This window comes from Phocoena sinus, chromosome 7 (genome assembly GCF_008692025.1).
Source record: "Phocoena sinus isolate mPhoSin1 chromosome 7, mPhoSin1.pri, whole genome shotgun sequence".
In the NCBI taxonomy this organism is placed as follows: Eukaryota; Metazoa; Chordata; class Mammalia; order Artiodactyla; family Phocoenidae; genus Phocoena; species Phocoena sinus.
This window is the reverse complement of record NC_045769.1, coordinates 1940114-1960140: the sequence shown is the minus strand read 5'-3', so window position 1 is coordinate 1960140 and position 20027 is coordinate 1940114. Positions and strand designations below refer to the sequence as shown.

At 60.1% G+C, this 20027-nt stretch overlaps 1 protein-coding gene across 3 annotated transcripts in view; it reads right to left on the bottom strand.

The window, feature by feature from the left end:
- Positions 1-20027, bottom strand: part of HDAC4 (histone deacetylase 4) — a 286142-nt gene that overhangs the window by 10675 nt on the left and 255440 nt on the right. For all 3 annotated transcript variants that reach the window (XM_032636830.1, XM_032636829.1, XM_032636831.1), the window contains exons 20-24: positions 19167-19254; positions 17382-17501; positions 16560-16657; positions 7238-7356; positions 5672-5805 (exon numbers count right to left, since the gene is read on the bottom strand). In XM_032636830.1, coding sequence (XP_032492721.1) covers positions 5672-5805; positions 7238-7356; positions 16560-16657; positions 17382-17501; positions 19167-19254 — 559 coding nt within the window. The remainder of the gene's footprint in view (positions 1-5671; positions 5806-7237; positions 7357-16559; positions 16658-17381; positions 17502-19166; positions 19255-20027) is intronic.

Here is a 20027-nt window from a genome sequence, read left to right as displayed (position 1 = left end):
GGACCCGCACGCGGCTGGCGGCTGGCCCTCCTCCCAGCACCCTCTGCCACGGTCACGTCCAGCGAGAACCTCGAGCCCACGTCTGCCCCCTCGCATTTCCACGGCGGCCCCTCGTCTCCAGCCGGCCCCGGGGCTTCGCACGCTCCCAGCCTTGACTTACAACAAAACGTCCGGGAAGCGGGGAGAATTCACATCTCAAAATATCAAAATCCCCTATTGCCTGGGATTTTATTCTTTCATTTAATAGATATTACTGAGCAGCCCAGTAAGAACCAACAGGGAACAAAACAGACAAACCTCCCCCCGGCCTCACAGAGCGTCTTTCTAGTGGGAAACACAGAGCAGGGTCCCAGGTCTGCGGGGCGGGCGGGGGTGGGTGGTGATGCTCATGCAGGGGCCCGAGTGGAGATGGCAGGGAAGGGGTGGGGAGAGGAGGTCAGGCGTGCTGAGCGGGGTGGGGGCCGCAGAGTGACGCGGAGCAGAGGCGGGCGGCTTGCGGGGAGATCTGAAGGACAGAGAGGCGTCCAGCAGCCCCAGACGGAGAGCAAACAGGTGGCCGCAGCCCTGCTCGGCCAGAAGGAGCTGGTGGGAAGTCTGGTCCAGGCCGCTTGAGCTCAGAGAGCCGGGCCGTGTGCCCTCGCACGCCCGCCTTTGTCTGGAAGGCGCCAAGCTGGGGAACCTTCGAGGGCCTCCCCTGGGAGAGAAGAGGGGGCCGGCTGTGGACAACGTCGTGTCCTGAGCGACAGACAGGGAGCGCTCAGCCGCCCTGTGGCACGTGTACCTCGTGTGTTGGACGTCAGAATCAGACTGGAAAGGAGGCTTATCCGAAGCTCAGCCTTGAAGAAGCCGGCCTCGGGGGAAGTGGGCAAGAAAACACTCGGGGGGAACGTCCGAGCTCCAGGGCGAGGAAGCCCTGCACCCTCGGGTCGGACACACCGTCTGGGGCTTCGCTGGTCGTAGCAGGTGTGGAGACGGTTTCCTGCTCTGTAGTTTACAAGGGCCCACACCGCAAGTGGGAAGGATCACGAGGTTACAGCACCAAAGCAAACAGTCCTTAGGATATCCTGGAGAAAGCTAGGCCAGAGTCTGTGTTTTTCAGAATACACAGAACTCCACTTCGCTGGGAGTATCCGGGCCGGCCAGGAAACTGTGGGATGATGTAGGCCCAGGGCCCTGTCCTCAGGTGCACACGCCCCATTGCCCCCTCAGAGCCCCTCGGGGCAGCCACACAGCCGCCGTCCCAGCCCAGCAGTAACCTTCCCGCATCTCACAGCCCCGCTCCAGGTTCAGGCCCCCCGCCACTCCAGCAGGTGCCCCTGCCCTCCTTTCTTCTTAAGGAGGGAGAAGATGTCTAGCAGGGCCCCCTGTGGCTCTCCAGCTGACCCACACCCACTGCCCACAGGCCGGCTCTGCTGACCTGCTCTCCTCTGTGTCCGCGGACCCTCCGGACAGACGCACCTGCAGACTCTCTCCCACGTGAGAGTCAGAGCAGACGCGACCTGTGGGCCGTCCATACCTGCGCGCCCGCATCTCCCCTCCTCTCTGTGGCCGTTTCCGCGGTCTCACCAGGGCTGTTGCCCAAGGTCCGTTTCCGGTCCTCCTCTTCCGCCCCAGTCCTCTGCCCTCAGCCTCAGTCCCAGCCTTCCTGCTGGCTCCCCTCGGGAGCGGCCGGGGGCCCCACCTGCTCACTCCCTGTGGCTTCAGTGCCCACCAGATGCCCGCCAGCCCGAGCTCTCCCGTGGGCGCTCAGGAAGCACAGCGCCAGCCGGGGCCCAGCGGTGACACCCTCCCCCTAGAGGCGCCCGCCTCAGGGTTCCTGCAGGGCTGGGAGGTGGGTGCGGTGCCTGTCTGCCGGCTCAGGCTCCACGGCCTCGGCACTTTGAACTGCATCTGGTGACACTGCCAGACTCGGCAATTATCCGGGACCAGCGGGCATCACATCCTCATCGCCCTTCTAGTGAAAACGCAAAGGCTTACGGGACGGGTCAGGTTGGCTCTCAGCACAGCGTTGAAACAGCAAAGATAAACCATAAGGGGCTAAAGGTCGTGACTCCTTTCAATAAGAGGTGAAAGGACTGAGACTCAGCGGACAGTGGAGGGCGTGCGCCCAGGACGACATCCCCAGGGCTCGGGAGGCAGGTTCAGGCCCCTCTCCTCAGCTCCTCTGTCCCTGCAGGGGGGCTGCTGTGAGGTGGGCACCCCTCCCGGTGGGGGGGGGGCCCTCGCCTGCAGAGGGCACAGGGCAGCTTCTCAAGGGGCGAGTGCCCGTCCTGTGGGAGAGGCAGGGGAACCAACCAGGGGACAGGCGGCCCACACCCCCGATGCAGCGCAGGCTCTGGCCTGGAAACTCGACTGGCGTGGTGGGCAGCCTGCTCCGTCGTCATGCTCCGGGGAAGCCGCTGGGTGCCACGGCTGACTTAGTCTAGTAACCAAATGCTCACGACACTTTCCGGGATGCGTCAGCCCTGCCCCCATAGCTGAGGAGGACACAGGCCCGGGTTCCCTCCCCCACTGCAGAGAACATCCTCTGTGTCTTTGCACTGACCTCCGGCCAGCCCACTGCTGGCCGGAGGTCAGTCTCACTGGTATTTTTGTCGCTGCTGAAATCCTCTTGAAAGAGAACAAGGCATTAAAAAAAAAAAAAAAAAAAAAACAACCACAAGGGCCAAGCACTGTGAACACAGGAGTTTCTTGATGCCCGAGCCCCATAGTGAGAGCCCGGCCGTCAGCGCTGGACAAGTGGGGACATGGGCCAGAGCTCAGCGGCCCTGAGAGCTGCCCTGCTGCTGGGCTGGGTGGTCAGCGCCTCACCCCTACTCCCCGTGACCGTGATGGCCAGCCCCCTGTGGGCCCGGCTCCCTCGACTTTTAAGGACAGGGGCTCGGGCCCAGCTTCTGAACATCGGTGAGCTTGGGTCTGGGAGACTACGCGGAGAGGGGAGGCGGCTCACTGCCCTCACCTGGGCCACGCACCTGGGCCCGTGCACCCCGCAGGCGGCCACTGGGTGAGGTGTGCGCCAGTGAGCTGGAGCGAATGAGGGAGGAGAAGCCTGGCGGGCTGGAGGCGGACCACGGGCTCCGCGGCCCCCGTCTCACATACGCAGATGCTGCCGCCGCCCTCCGCACCCTCACAGCGCATGACGACGTGACAAAGGAGAGACATTCCTGCGTGAAAGCCTTTTCCCCAAGGCTGCGGGTCACCTGGCCCCCCGCCGTGACCTTCTCCACTGATCGTGAACTTGGGCTGAATGAAAGGGTGGCATTTATCCCTGAAAAGCCACACGATTAAACAGAGAACTGGCCCCAAAGAAACCTCCCCTTGGGGTGACATGTAACGGCAGAAGTGACTACCCACCTGCCCAGGGCCCCTCCCTGGGCCCTGCCCAGCGGGCTCCCCGCAGGTCTGCATGGACCACGCACTTTGAGTAAGTGACATTTCACTGTCACTGTCACCGAGGGTTGCAAACGGCTGGAAGCTCAAACTATCCAACACAGTGACTCTGGAAGCAAGGCCGACCTTCAGCCCCAGCCCCGCAGGGGCCCCTCTGCTGTCCCCCCGCGGGCGGCCGGCTCCGGGGGCGGGCGCGCCCAGCACAGGCCGTCGTCCGCAGCTGGCTGCCCCGGTATCAGCATCATCAAAGGCCGCGGGGCAGAGGGGTGAAGCGCCGTCCAACTTCCTGGCATTAAAAAGATTTTTAAGAGACCTTGATAAAACTAGTGCGTCCTGCTTTTTGATGTGTTTCAGTAAAAGAACATTTTCTTGCTAGAAGTGCAGGAACAGGCCTAGTTGAAAGCCGGGTTCTCTATTGTTATTGTAAAATAACTGGCTCTAAAAATCAAAAGGCTTCAGGATGGTTTGAATATATAAACCAGTTGCCTTCTACTGGTAAAATTTACGGGGGAGATTGCTTTAAACGAAGAGAGGAAAGGTGAAAAGCCGTGGACGCTTTGGGAAGCAAACGGGTATTTGCTGGGGAATACTCATGCGTGTGGCTAACCAGCCGACCGGGAAGGAGAGATGCCACCAGGACCTTGGATCCAGGACCTGTGACTTAGGTTAAAATGAACACCATCCATGACACACAAAGGTTGTCAGGGGAAAACGGACCCATCCCGGGTGCCCGTCCACCGGAGCCCACTGCCCACACCCCCGTTGCCAGCCAGCAGCCTGTCCTAGTGGACGGCCAGGGAGCCCGTGAGCTCAGGCCCGTGTCCCCACTTGTCCAGAGCTGATGGCCAGGCTCTCACTGTGGGGCTTGGGCATCAAGAAACTCCTGTGTTCACAGTGCTTGGATCTTGTGGTTGTTTGGTTTTTTAATGCCCCGTCCTCTTTCATCGTGAGCCCGGGCTGTGGACAGCCATGGGCAGGTGGTCGCACAGGCAGTGCCTCACAGGGAGGCGGGCCTGCGACTCTGGCCGCGGGTCCTACTCTCGGCCTCCGTGCCAGGGGTCCAGCCCTCCCCGTCCGCCCCTGAGCTCGGCCATCGGCAGTGCTGTTCCAGAAAGCACACACCTGTCCTAGGGCTGGACTCGGCCACCCCCACTGGGCACCAGGTAACCCTGACCCTGCTGGGAGAGCGTCCTTGCGCTTTGCGAACTGGAGAAGCCCCGCTTCGTCTGATGGGGTGAGGGAGGTGAGTCCCAGGGGTGGCACGAGAGCAGGGCTCACAGCTGTCTCTGGGTGTCCCTGCGTGGGCCCGGAGCCCCCCACGAGGCCCTCTGTGTCTGGAGAGCTTGGGCCCCGGGCACCTCCCTGCTGCAGGCTGGGCCGGTGACCCAGGGCCCTTGGCCTGCGCTGCCCGAACACCAGTGGCTTCTCTCCTTGGACCTTCGTGGTGACACCACAGCACGCAGCAAGAGAAAGCCATGCCGTGGGCGGCCGGGCGGGAACGTCCCAGCTCCTTTGATGGGGTCAGGAGGTTGGTATGTGACCCCACGTCCAAAGGCCATGGATGGATTTAAAGTTTCAGGAAGGGCACATTTCTGAAATTCAAGGTGGAACCTACAAATCAGGCCCGTCACGAACTTGAGGTTCCCAGCAGCAACCCCGGCAGCACCTCGCCCGCCCTGTCCCGTCTCCCCGCGGCTAGGGGGCTTCCTCCACCAGGAGTACCGGTGGGCGTGAGAAGCCCCGGCCGGACCGCACGGCGCTCTGGGCTGGAATGCTCCCAGTGGCCCGCCCTCCCTCGAACCCTGAGAAGTGCTCCCTCCTGGTCCAGACCTGACCCCCTGAGCCCGGGCCGTCAGGCCACAGCGCCGAGTCCAGCCCTGGGCGTCGCCCGAGGGTCAGAGCAGCAGGAGAGCCACAGTGAATCGGGGCCCCATGCCCTGGCCCCCGAGATGGCGTGGTGACTCCTCCCCCAGAACTTGCCTTAGAACGCCCCAGTGACCCGACCGTCCACGAGCAGGACACCAGTGAAGGCGTTCTCCCCGTACCCCACACGTGAAGCTGAGCGCCTTTGAAAGACAGATCCTGAACCGTCTTCCCAAGAGAAACGGGTTCTGCCTTTCTGCCCACCTCCTTCTGGCCACAACCGGATGGTCTGGTCAGGCGTGTGACAGGCCTCCTAGGTGTGGGTGGCAGAGAGCGCGCACACCGCGGGGACAGCTGAGCAGAGCAGCCCTGGCCCTGAGCCGCGTGGGCCCCGAGCCGCCGTCTCCTGTTCTCCTACCTCGTTTCCCAGCAAAGCAGAGACGCAGGCTTCCGAGGCGTCGCAAATGGCTGTGAGGTCGTGGCCCCCCTCCAGCGCCAGAACGATCCGGCCGCCAGCCAAGCCCATCAGCTGCTTCGTCAGGTACCCGAAACCTGCAAGGGAAACGGGATCCAAGTCGAGGGCAAGGCCGGGCCGCGGTGCTGACACCTGGCAGTGGATCAAAGCGTCCAGGAGTGCATCACATCCCACTGCAGAGGCCCAGGGGCTGGCGCATGGAGACACCTAATAGAAGCCAGGCCGGACTGTAATACACTCATTGAAGAACTGGGGTTTGGGATTCTTTCTGATCTCCTTGGGAATAGGAATTACGATTTCGGAGCTTTGATTTCACGATGCCGCAAACCATCCCGTTTGGGGGCGGGGAGGACCCCGGGGGGAGCCCCTCATCTCTCTCCTGCTGGAACCGTGGAGGCCAGGAGGCAAGAGCAGAGCAGGCAGCTGCTAGGCACAGCCACGTCCACCCTGGAGCCCGGGGGCTTCTGGGCAGCCGACGTGCCAGCACATGCGTGTGAGTGAGCACCGGCTCACACATCAGCACCACGTGTGCCCCTCCAGGGCTCTCGTACATCCGCGTCTGGGACACCTGGCTTTCATCGATAGCCGCAGTCCTTCCACCGCACCCATGTCATCCTCCCCCCGCAGAAAACGCCCGATGGGTAACGGTATTACCACCCTCGGCCAGAACAGTCTGACGTTTATTAGGGAGCCAGGGAAAACGAGGCTGCGGGACTAGCCCCGTCACAGGCTGGCCGTCGGCAGAGCGGGCCCGACGTCGGGCTCTGCTCCCTGGCACTTCTGCCCTCGGCCCGGTCACCTCGTCAGCCCCTCGCCCCCCCACCCCCGGGAGGTGGACTCCGAGAGGCTGCCCTTTGTTTCCGTCGTTCTTCTCACGCTCTCCCCGTGCCGGGTGAGGGACAGGCTCTCCTTCACCATCTGCACGTCGGCCAGCACAGGGCCCCCCGGGCCTCGCGTGAGTCGCCAGCACCGCGTCTAGGAGCCCCGGAAGAGCCCCAGGCACCTGGACCACTGCGACACCCGGGGGGCCAGGCAGTGTGGCCGGCAGGGGCGGAGCTTTCATTTCTTTACAATTTGCTGTGACAGAGCAGAAGCAGAGGCCCTCCTCCCCTCCGACTCCGAAGTAAACGGGCTGCCAGCTACGCCCATCTTCCCGGGTTTGAGGGTCTCCCTTCCCACCCCCACCCACCCCACGTGGGAGGACAGGTCTCTCAGGAGCGCTGTGGACCCGGCCGCCAGCTGACACAGCACCAGCACGCGGGCCCCGCGCTGGCGGGCTGCACGATCTCTGGGCAGAGCCTCCCGCGGCAGCTTCCCGGTCTACGTGGGCTGTTCACCCCGCGTTCTATGGGGGCGCCAGTGTCGTGCTTTTGGTGAGATGTAAAATGGAGTTTCCTTCCGCTGCCACTGAAGAGGAAGTCTGGCGTGCCCAGCGCCTCTGACGTCTGATCCCCAAAACAGCAGCATCCCCCGCCCCATGCTCTTGGGTCACCCGCAAACCCGACTCACATTTGGCGGAGAGGTTGTAGCCTCCGAGGGGCGTGGGGTGGCCCTCCACGGCGTCGAAGCCCGATGACACCAGCACCACGTCTGGGGCAAACTCGTTGGCGATTGGCATGACCACAGTTCTGCGAAGGGCGGGGGGGGGTGACACAGCGTCAGCCGAGGACGCAGCTGGGAGGGGACTGGACGGCCACCAACGCCAGCCGTCAGGGCCTCGAGGTCACCGCCCAGCACCGGGGACGCAGGGCTGCGTGGCTGAGCAGGGGCTCCTTCCACTGCCCCCTCCCCCGCACCAGGCCACACGGCGGCTACGGACGGCTGACCAAAGACCCACTGCTCGTGGGCCAGGGGGACGTGTTAGGCTAATTAAAAGAAATCTAACACAGAATCTCTAAAGGGAAAACCGATGACCAAATTTAAGAGGACTGACCAATAAGAAATCTAAACACAGAGAAGCTCAGCGGTTAAGTCACATTCGGGAAACAAGCAGAAGGGTCTACCTGAAAAGCGGGGGGAAAACGTCGTTAACACAATGCCCCTGCGCCCCCAGCTCGCAGCCTAATTGTACCGGCTCGTCCTGTAAATCACGCTTTGGCTGACACTGGAGAGACCCACGGCAAGTCAAGCGCTCGTGTCTGTGCCCTGAGCCGGCTTCACTGCGTCTGGAAAACCATCCCTGACTTCCCGTCTCCTTCCTGCCCCGTGCGGGTGGGGTGGGCAGATCACGGCGCGCGGCCTGGGTTCCAGGGCAGGCCAAGCAGGGCCACGTGGCTGCCGGCGCTGGCAGCCTCTGCCGACTCGGCCCCCCATCCCTGGCAGGAGGAGCCTGGGTATCGCACTGCGCGTCGGAAAGCCCTGCCTGCTGCCCTGAGCCACTGCACAGAGGGGCTGCCCTCGTCCCGCAGCTTCCCCGGCACGTGAGCCCAGCTCGTCACCTCTGAGGCCCCCTCCCACCCCAGGTCTTCAGAGGCCCGCGTGGGAGTGCGTCAGCGCACTGGGCACGGCTGACGGTCCCCCGCCACGTGCCGAACTCCAGAGGGCACCACGGCCACAGGGTGCAGGGCGGCCCGTGAAAGCTCCCATAGGTTCTCGTTCAGCTTTTACTAAAGGGTGAGACTGCCACTCACGTTGGCAAAGTCAACCCCAGAAGACAACTTCGACCGAAGAAACAAAATGCTCAGAAGACTGAATGTTTCTCCATCCAGGAACTATTCTGAATGCAGCCCTGTTGAGGAGTTGCTCTGATTTCAGGTGGTGGAAGGGCCGAGAGCCCCAGAGAGCCACACACAGGTGAAGACCCAGCCGTCCTTCTCTGCAGGATCCGTGGTGCGGAGCCAGGATGCCCCGGCCCGGCTCCAGGGACCATGCACCACCTAGTGCTGGGAGACCCCAGGGGCGCTTCCCAGGGAACATCTGTCCTGCAATGGGTCAGGTGCTGGGAGAGTCTGCCATGAAGACCCGCACCGACTTCACACCTGGCACTTCGCCCACCAAGAAACCCACCTCCGGAACTAGGGAGTCACGGACCAGGTGGGCCTTTCGACATCTCCCTGCTTTTATTTTTCTTTCTTCTGAGGCTGCACCCAGTTCAGTTTCCTCCAGAACTGTCTCTGCACAGCCGATAAAAGCAGCTTCAAAGGACCCAGGCTCTGTGCCTCAGGGACCACACCCCGCTTTGGGGGACCAGGAACACGGCGTGTGACTCTAGACCAGGGGCTGGAAAGCATTCCTGCCAAGAGCTAGAGAGTATTTCCGTCTTTGGGCCACGTGGTCTCAACACCACCCCTGTCACGGGAAAGCAGCCTCACATGACGCGTGAGCACATCGCCGTGGCTGTGTTCCAATAAAACTTTACTTAAAACACACATGCTGGGTGGTTGAGAGTCCGCCTGCTGATGCAGGGGACGCGGGTTCGTGCCTCGGTCCGGGAAGATCCCACATGCCACGGAGAGGCTGGGCCCGTGAGCCATGGCCACTGAGCCTGCGCGTCCGGAGCCTGTGCTCCGCAACGGGAGAGGCCACAACAGTGAGAAGCCCGCGTACCGTAAAAACAAAAACAAAAACAAAAACAAAAAACACATGCTGGGACTCGGCCCATGGGCCGCAGTTTGCCAACCTCACTCCAGACTCCTGCCATTACAACTCTGGTAAAGTTCTACCACGCATGACAACAGCCCCAGCTTTTAATGTTTCTCTGTGCCACTGGGACGCTGTCACAAACGTTCCCAGAATCTGTAAACACAAAGTAGAGAAGAGCGCTGTCTTTTAAACACAGCATCTGGGTCAGAGCAGGCCTGGAGTACGTGTTAACAATCCTGCCACGGGGGCCGGAAGTGGGGAAGTTCCTGGTCCAGGCAGGGAGGAGGGAGAGAATGCCTCGGAGATCCAGGAAGAACTGCCCTCTTTCATCTCCACGCCCAGCAGATGTGGTCTGTCTTCCCAAAGGTACAGGCCACCGTCCGCCCGTGAGGACCTGGCGGGGCTCCTCCACAAGGACTTCATCATTCCAGGGAGGTGGTTTTCAATTATTTTAATGAAGTTCTTGTCACATAAACTTTGTCTTCAGGCCAGAGACCAGTTTCAGCCGTGTCTCGGTATGGATTTTAAAGCCAAGACCGTTTTTCAATGAAAACCACAGACATCTCAATGCAGACACCAGCTCATTCACCAAGAGCTTCGGCAGCCGTTTTGAAGCAAGTTCACGTTGGCGGGGGGGCTTTAGTTCTCTGCTTTGAAGTGTCGCTGAGCTATTGCATCTCTAATCCCCCCACAAAATTAAAAAAACAGCCCTGTTAGAATCATCATTAAAGGAAGTTAAAACCAAGAGGGTCTCTGGTGTCTGCTTGGTGTGTGGCTTCACCGCAAAGCCAGTCATAGCGAATTGTAAAGCACAGTTGATCCCATGTGTGGGTGTGTGGTAGGGTGTGTGGGTGTGTGTGTCCGTGTGTGTGTGCAGGGTGGCAGGTGTGGGTACATCGTCAGGCACGAGTCTAGGCAGCTGAGACAGCTGATGTACGTGTACACACATGCTCACTGCATTTCCCTGATTTGGGACCCTCTAGGTTGTAACCCCAAATGCTTGCTAAAGTAAGAAAATGTGAAATGGTGCTGTATGCCAGGCGTGTGCCGAGTGGGCACTGATTTTCAGTGAGCCCTGAGCCCCGACAAATGTCACCTCCCCTTGACGGGACTTGGCCTCCTCGCAGGTGAGAAGAGGGCTGACGGAGGCCCTCCTGACAATCCCACCGGTCTGCCTTCTAAACCCTGCAGCATCGTCCCACCCAGGACCCTCGTGCCGGAGGGAAGCTGAAAGCGCACCACCAGTTACTAGGCTCTGCAGAGGAAATGGGGAACTGGCCTTCCATTTTATTTCTAGAATGACATTTTAAGGAACAGCTTAGCCTGAAAATAATAAGATGTGAGTATTTGCTGGAGGCCTTCTCTCAAACCACTGCTTTAAGGTGAGTGTGTCCATGGGGTCCCCTGTGGCCTTCTGCAGGGCAACCGAGGGCAGAGAGGGGTGGGCTGGGAGCTTCCCAGGGTAGCAGACCACTGACTGCCCGCTCACAAGGAGGCGAATGCGCCGATCCCCGAGAGAAGAGGTGGCCGGGTGCAGCCCTCCAAGTGGGGAAGCGGGGCGGAGAGGCTTGTAGGGACGAGCAGCATGTGTTCCAGAGCCTCTGCGCCCCTGGGGCTCATGCCGGGGGTGGAGCTCAGGTGGGCAGAGCCGTGCAACCCACATGTGCAGCTGCGGCCCGTCGCCCTCCTGAGGCCTCCTCTGGGCCCGCTCCTGGGGCCTCTGCTCCGGACACCACACTGTACCCGCCCCTCTGTCCTTAGCTCGCTGGCCGGGCCACACCTGCGGCCAGGTTGCCACGGGGAAAAGCTGGGCTGGGCGTCCGCTGAGGGGCAGGCTGGGCGACGGGGCAGATGTCTCTGACGAGCCAGTTCCTGCTCGAACCAGCCAGGGCCGCTCCGGGAAAGTGGCAGTGCCCGGTGGTGCTATGGGGCACTTACAGCTCCCAGAATCGTTTCTTCCAAGCCACCCTATAACCTCAGGTGATCAGATTATGGGGCGTACCAACATACCATCTCCAAAACCCACAGTGGAATCTAAATGCAAGAGCTGATTCAACAGTCTGCTTCAACTTCTAGAAAGAAAGGAGCTTTCGATTCATCCCCCAACCAGGGCCCTGCACAAAAGCCACCACACCTGTGGTCCGCACGCACTGGGGGCACACAGCCTGGCGTGGCCAGCGGGCCAAGGCGCTGTCTTTGGGGGCTGTGCTCACCCACGCCAGGGCCTCCACCAGAGCTGGGGTTCAGGCCGGGTTGCTGCCCCTGGGTCCCTGCTGCCCCTCCAAGTGCCCCGGAGGCATGGTCCATACACACTGGCCCCTGGAAGCTTCACCCACACAGGCCTCCTCCCTCACTGCTGTGCTTTCGGCTGGTCTCGCAGTTTAAGCATCCCCAGCCGGGAGAGCGCCCGTGAGCTGGAAGCACCAGGCAGAGGCTACCAGCTGTGGCGGAACCTGGAATCCAGACCTGGTTTTTACAGGAGGCTGTGGCCTGGGTGGCGCCTGACAACACAGTTGCTATTCTGATCACTGAGAACTTCCTTTTGCTGTACGTTGTGCAGGTTCTTGCTTTGAGGGCCAGGGCGAGGTCAGGTGTGTTCCCTCTGGGATCTGGGATCTCCACACACCTGCACGGTGGGCGTGGCCTCTGAGCCTCCCTGCTTTGGGGTCCCCCGCGTCCCTTCAAGACCCCGTCCTCTCCACCAGGACCGCCTGGCGAGTGTCTGGAGCACCTGCTCGTCCAGCAGCTGAACTCTGCTGCGTGTCAGAATCAGAACCAAGACGGTGATGACGGGAACTCGGCGGCCCCGGCCTGGCCGCCCGTACGGCGATGCCACGGCCTGTCGGGACAGAGCTGGACCTGGCGGGCAGGCTGAAACCCGTCCACAGTGGACGCCGTCCCCGCTCCTGCCCCTCTAGGCCCGGCCACCCTTGCCCACGGCCCCCCTCCCACTCCGGAGCTGCTGCCCCACAGGCCGTGGGTCTCCTCGCACTCGGCTCGCCCCGCCTCCACCTGCTGAGGTGGGGACGCTCCTCCCCCTGTCCCTGCAGCCTCCTGGAAGGGGGGGTGCATGCCTACTCCAGACCCTAATGCACCCTTGCCCCCTCCCGCCCCTGCGCTCCAGGTCCCTCCCGTCGCCCCCCAGGAGGCCCCGTGCCTGCCGAGCCTCCCGCCACTGCCAGGCACCATCCTCGGGCCTTCACACAGGTGGCACGGGGGCTCTCAGAGCATGCAGCCCCCCCCGCCACTGCTCCCTTAGTCCTCCAGCACCCCTTCCCTTCGTGTGCCCCGGGAACGAATGCCAGAGGCGGTGAGCCTGCCGAGGGGCCCACGACCCACCCCAGCCTGAGGAGCGGGTCTCTGCAGGGCCGGGCGGGACCTCGACGGGGGGCGACCCACCAGGCACCTCCTGGGCCTCTCCCGCCGCCCCACGGGGATGCTCACCTGCCCGCCTGCACCCCCAGCTCCTGTTCCCCAACCAGGTGCTCGGAAGTGCAGTCTTCGCTATCTCTTCTCTCCACAACCCTTTCGCTCCCGCACCCAGCACATTCTGTCCCCGCCCCATCCCCCCACAAGGCTGTCCTTCCTGGGTTGCCAGTGGCCGCCCAGCTGCCACACTGGGAACACTTTCCAGCTTTTTGCGTGAAAATCTGCTAAGGCTGAGCGTCCCGAGCCCCACCTGGAGCCCGCTCCTCCTGGCGTGCCCACCCTCCTCCCACGCCAGTGCCCTGAGACCTCGCTGGACCCCCCGCCCTACTCCCCGTCCCGGCCAGGTGCCCTCATCGTTCCTGGGCTCGCCTAGACGACCCAGCGTGGTCCCCCCATTCCCGGGACCAAGCCTGTCACCGAGCTGCTGCAAGACTGCTGGTGACCGTGCAGGCCAGGCCCTCGAAGGCTCCAGAACCGTCAGGGTCAGACAGGCGGGTTCCACCGTCAGGCCTGCTCCTGCAGGCACGTCACCCTCCCCGACACCCCATGCCGGCTCTTCCTCCGGGGCCTGGCCAGGAAGCTCCCTGACCTGTGGGCAGGTGTGAGCCCCACTCCATCATCACATGCTCGCCTCACCTGCTCGGGGCCCTGCCACCCACGAGGACGGTACCACATGTGCCCCCTTTTATGCAGGTACAGTGACGGCTTGCTGAACACGGGATTGTGAAACTCTGAGTTTTTAGCTAATATTTTTTTGCTTCTAAAATCACTGCAGAATGTCCTCAGACAAACTCTCTACATAGGAAAAGACGTGGATGCCCTTAAAGAGATATAGAATTGCCTCTAGCAGTTTTCGAGTCAATATCTTCATAGCAGTGAGCGCTGGGCCCTCGGGGGCCCTTGCTCACGAAGGAAGATGAAGGTCAAAGGACCTTTCTGGAACAGATATGCCATCGTGAATGCAGCCAGTGCCACCAAACTGTACACTCGCACGTGGTTCAAACAATATGTTTTTTATATATTTTAGCACAACAGAAAAAAAAATGTGAAAAAAACCCAAAACATACCTTATGGAAGAAACAAAAGAGCCTCGACCTTCGTGCCAGGCTGGAAAGGTCAGGGTAGGTGAAAGGAACCTGCCCCGCTGCTCAGTTTAAAGGCAACTCTCATTCACTAAGAGATTAAAGCTTCCACTCTCGAATATCCAGCTTCACCGCCATCTCTGATAACCTTTATGATATCGCATTTAAACCCAATCTATGACCTAAGAGCACGAACAATCCCAGCTCCATCTCTGCACTGCCGGGCGGCAGGTAAGTGAGGGGTTAAGAAAAGGGCATCATTATCTCCTGGCCCGGAGGCCTCAGCCCTGCTCAGCAAACTTCAAAGCCGCTGGCCTGGCTGGTTTGAATTAAGGTTCCCTTTTCTCCTACAAGTCTCCAAGCCCAGGAGAAAGTGCCGCTGCCTCTGGATTTCATTAGGGGCAATTTTCTTATCTCTTCTTCATCTCGGGCTTGATCTCCTGAAATGCAACGAGGCAGGCGTGGGTCTGAGCACTCGAAAGCATGAAGGCACGCATGGCCTGGGCCCCCAGGGAGCGGGGCAGAAGGAGGGAAAACGGATCCTGACCCTCCTTCCCCCATCCGATCGATGCCCAGGGAACCATAAATTGTAAACTTCAAAGTGCTACTTTACATTAAAATCAATAAAAAAAAAATCCTGAAACAATTTTCCTTTTCAAAGAGGCTATCTGAGCTTCACAAAGTTCATTTGCTAGGGTGTCATCGTGTACATGCTTGGCAGAAGACTAAGACGGAATGTCAACAGAGACTCAGAGTGAAAGGTCCATCTCAAAGCTGGCGGGGTGGCGGGGTGCGGGGACCTCGAGGACCCGCCTCGCCTGCCCGCTGGGCCGGGCGCACACTGAGACAGGCCCTGGGGGCCGATCCGGTCGGAACCTGGCCTGAAGGAAGAGAGAACCACCGTTCTTATCGCTTTAATCCACAGTTTAAAGAAAGCTCCTCCTTCTCTGCCTTCACCAGAATTCAGTGACACTGGGTCCCCCGAGGCCCCAGAGTTCACTCGGGCTCTATCTATGCCTCTTACACGGAGTCCAGACCCTTTACCTCTAAGGAAGCCCCCTAAGAGGGCCGGTTCTCCTGGGGGAGGTGACAAAGTGCTGGTGGCCGGAGGGCATCTCAGGACAGGCAGTGACAACCCCGGCCAGTGATGGTGGGTTCAGATTTCCTGAAGCTGCTACTTAACTGTGTACACGAGCAGCTTTCAGATGTGGTGTCCGTTTGGGGGAGTCCTTCTCCCCTAAATGAGGGAGGGCAAATGTCAACATTACATTGCATCTGATCAAGAGGAAGAACAAACAAAAAAATTAAACCCCTGAGATCAGAGGAAAAAAGTGGTCCAGGTGATGACCGGGGCAGGCCTTCTCAGGAGGTGATGGACTCCTATTTGCACAGACCAGTTTCATCGTCGAGCCGTTATTTCTATGAACTAAGTGGTTGGGGAAGAGGCCTCGTGTCGGCCGAGCCACCCTTGGGGCCAGGCCTTTGCCTCACCAGACCCGGACACCCACCCGGAGGCCGGGGACCAGGACCCAGTTTCCAGATGAGGAAAGCAGATGCTGCGAGGGGTCACGTGACCCAGGACCTCTGCTGCCCCCCGCCCCCCAGCACGAGGCAGGGTCCTCGGCCAAACTTTTACGGGTGTGTCCTTTGCTGGAATCTCACCCACCAGACACGACACACTTGTGCTTACACGCACACGTGCACACGCACCCACCCCCCACACACACACAACACAGGCGCACACGTGTCCACACAGAGGCGTGTGCATCACACATACACACGCCACACACGCCTGCACGCAGGACAGGAAGAGCACGTAGTCAAAGCGAAAGGGAGAAAAGTCCTCTGGAAGCTTCATGGGATTCCGACGCCTGGTGCAGACACGGTGCTTTTAACAAAGACTGAAGGTCTGTCGGCTTCACCACCAGACAGAGCTCTCCTCCTCCCGAAGGCCCCTGGGACTCACCCTTGGGCAGGTGCTGACCCGCAGGCTACTTGCTCCTCCTCCAGCGGGAGAAGGAGACCTGTGCTCTGAGCACCCATTTCTGGCCACAGGAATCCCTTCAATCGGCCCAGATCAAAGCAGAAATCACATTTGCTGACAAAGGCAAACACTGTGCTTTACAACATCCCCGGCAGCCCGAGTCTACCGGCCCAGCGTAACGTGAAGGAACCGGGATGAATGGGGAGTCGTCTCTCGATTTTTATGTCAGTAAAGGAGGGATATTTATTTCTGTTTCCCATTATCTCACAAAAGGTTTTTTGGAAGAAAAATTAGGAGATTATGAGCCCATTCAGATTCGCGCACCCGCTTTTCATTAACCTAACACTTTCTGACACCTTGCCTCGGTCTCCATCACCTTCTTACTGTTAAGACGTGAGACAGATTCCTGTTTTTCATTTAATGCACCAAGACAGGAACACTGCAGACAGAAAGTGAGAAGACAGACTTGAAGATGCCACCTTTGGCTTAAAGAGCAAACTGGGAGAAGCCCCAGAGCCCGTTCCTCCGAAACACGGAGACAGGAAGGTTGGTCCCTGCAGGTGCGTGCTCGCGGCGCTGAGGGCCCTGCCCGGGGACCGTGTCGGGGGCGGGGCGGGGGGCAGGGCTTGCTCACGAAGGAAGATGAAGGTCAAAGGAAAACAGTAAAACCCGCAAGAGCTGAAGCCACCGTCGTCGGGGAATTCCCGATTGTTCCCTAAATGCCCCACATGGGGCAGGGAGCCGGGACTCTTACCTGAAGGCCGCCAAGTACTCTGCGTCTCCCATGGGGGGGTCAAGGCCGCCGGTGAAAGCCATGTTGACGTTGAAGCCCACGCCGGGCCCCGTGCCCACCTGCATGGAGGAGAGAGATGGGTGTCACAGACCATGACCCCGGCGGCCCTGCCGGTGCGCCCCTAGCCCGCCCGGGTCCCCAAGGCCCCGACACACTGCCTTCTATGATAGAGCATTTTCAGAGGCAGGGCCCCCGTCCCCCTCCACGGGTGGAGCGTGTGGGGCTGCCCTGCCCAGGAGAGGGGCCAGCAATGTGCGCCCACAGGGCCCTGCGAGCAAGGCTGTCCTTCCCAACTTCCTTCCCAGAAGGAGACCCAGAGGCAGACGATCCTTTTTCCTTGGGCGGGATTCCCCACTGTTGGGGCCCCCTTGTTCAGAGTGTGGGGCTCCGCTGGGGCATCAGGGTGTCCCACAGGATCCTGTCACTCCGGGGCCCACCGTGTGGCACCGGACAGGTGAGAGGACGGCCCCCGCCCAAGGGACAAGACGAAAGGCGTGGCTTGGAGATGCGCTGTGACTGCACACAGCAGCCTCTCCTGCAGGACGAGGGCACCCCACTCTCACCGGTTCATAAATCCTGCAGTCTGTCTGGATTAGAACCAGAATGCTCTCCTGTCTTCCATCTGTACTTGGACAAGATAAAGCCCATGTGGGCACACGCGATGGAATCGAGGCTGACGGCTGCCCCCCATCCCCGCTGGGAGCCCTTGCTCTGCGTTGCAGGTGTGGCCACACCTGTTCTCACGCCCCCTCCAAGGCCAGCACGGGATGGAGCCCCGCTCACCTCGTCAGGTGCCCCGCTGCCTGGGAAGAAGTTCCCATCGTCGTAGCGGTGCAGCGAGATGTACAGCACGCTGGGGTCACTGTAGAAGGCCTGCTGGGTCCCGTTCCCATGGTGCACGTCCTGGAAGGGCGGGGGTGGTGGTCAGGGGTGGGGGCTGACTCAGCGCAGGTGCCCTCGGGCCCTGGCTGATGAGCCCCGTAGCTCTGGGCCCTTGGGGCCCTGGGAAGAGAAGGAAGAGGCCCCAGGTGGCGTCCTCCTCGCCCGCGCGGCACCCCATGGGGCAGGTTTGGTGGGTGTCTCAGCTTCCCCGGAGGCCGCGATTTTCCAGGCAAAGTCATTTGATTAATTTCTTGTCACAGCCTGGCGGGTGACGGCCGGGGAGGTCGCTGACCACGGCCGCTCACCTGCTCCGCACCAGACCCTGGGGTACACGGGAGACCATCCCCGGGGTGGAGTGATGGGGGTGCCAGGGCCCAAACAGGAACGACAAACCGCTTCTCCGAATCACAGTGACCACGTGTTGAAACGACACAAGCGGGGTGACCCACTGCATACAGCGTGCACACTTGAGGGCTGCACACGAGTCTGTGATTTTAAACCCTGGGGAACTGCTTAGAATCCTTACCCTATTTATGAGAGCTATCTGTGCTCATTATAGAAAAGTGGAAGGACAGCTGTAAGTGAGGAACCAGCTGGATCCCACTGAGGCCCACCGCCGCCGAGGGGCGCACACCAGGGCCTTGTGCGCTGTTCCACGTGACAGCGGAGCCCTTACATGCGGTTCTGCGACAGCACCAGACGGATCACCCACTTTCCGCAGTGCTTCAGGCACGCCCACCTTCTCCAGCACTCAGCTGTTACACGTGCCCAGCATCTCTGACTGCTCCACAAGGGGCGCTAAGGGAAGGGCCCCCTGGGGCCAAGGCACCGGCTGTGTGAACACTGGGCTCCGCAGTCCACGCTGTACGGCCGTGGCACCCAAGGGCCCCTTGACCAGTGCCCGCCGCCCGGAGCTTGGGGGTGTCCTGGGCTGTGTTTTGGTGTTTCTTTTCTCAAAGGAGAAGGACTTCGCAGCATAAAAGATAATCCCACCCAATGTACCTGATCTTTTTAACTAAAAAAAATGATGAAATAAATCTTAAATACCAAAGAGAATGTTCCCCCTGCCCCCTCCATATACGGCTTAAAAAAGAAGAAAAAAGTGAACACCTAGAATCCCCATCTCCAGCATAAGACTCCGTATACCTATTTTTGGAGTTCAGTTATTCTATAGCGTTTTTCATAGAGTTTACCTTTGAGGCAGTGGGATTGTCAGATGCGGCCCCTCCCATGGGAGAATGGGAAGGAGGTTAAACCAGTGTAAATTGGCTCCCCTCTGCAGAAGCAGGGAGGGCCTTTACGCCGGGAGTGACAGTGAGGCAAAGCTGCCGCGTTGGCTCTGGGAGGGCAGGCCACACCCTTGATCCCTGTCGAGGCCCAGGCTCGACCCCTTCCTGCACTCCCGCCTCCCAGCGAGGTTTTGCAAGGATTGACCTTCGGCTGCTGCCCTCCGGCTGCTGCCCTCAACCACGGGCCTATTTCTAGACACTTCAGGAGCCGGGTTATTGGCAGGATCGGCTGGTTGAAGCTGTCAAACAGACTCCTAACAGGTTTGGGCTTTTACTTTCTGCATCTTTGAGGTAGTTTCCAGAAAGGTAAGGCCCCCAAATCCCATGGCCAGTGGAGATGGAAAAGCTCGCCTCCGCCTCCCACTGTCCGCGGGGGAGACAAGCATGGGCCACTCACCCAGTCCACCACGAGGGTCTTGGTCACACTCAACCTCTGCTGGAGAAGCTTGGCTGCGACAGCCACGGAATTGAAGTAGCAGAACCCCCTGGCAGGTGAGGATCAGGAGAAATAGAGACAAATTCCGGGCTCTGATTAGTTTTTATTCAACGTGTGATAGAACATTCTAGAATCCCACGAGGGTCTAAGAAGGCGGTTTGGAAACGTTAACTGATGCTGATCATTGACACACACACACGGTCCCTGTGTGCAGGCCGCCAGCGTTCCCAGGGTGAGAGAGTCCATCTCACTTTATGCCCCCAGGACGTCTCCCAGAACACGCACTGACTGACCTGTAGAGGCACCGAGGCCCACAGGACACGGAAATTACTCATTTGACTTTCTCACCGCGCGTCTTTCCAGTCTAAGATGTATAACAATGATTCTAGAGAGCCTCTGAGAGAACGGGAAAGACGAGCTGAGAAAGTGGGTCAAGTAAAAATGAAAATCTCCTAAACCTGAATTTCCCTTTGCCTGAATCACCAAGGAAAATGAGAAGCCTGGGTGGGTCTGTTTTCGGGCCGTAGGCTGCCCGGCGGGAAGCCTCGCGTCCCAGCAGCCACCGCCTCTCTGGCCGCGCTGGCCCCAGGACCGAACTGTGCGGTCTCTAAGAGCCTCCACGGACGTGTCCCTCCATATTCCATCTCGGTCCATCTGCGCCCACCCTTCAGAATATCTGACAGCTCAGAGTCGAATTAGAAAGGTGACCTCAGTGAAATGCCACAAACAATCAGCGCCCGCCCCTCAGTCACGTGGACCGTTCCGGGCCAGGAGTGACTGCACGGTGGTGACGACAGCTCCCTTTACGGTGAAGGGTCCCTT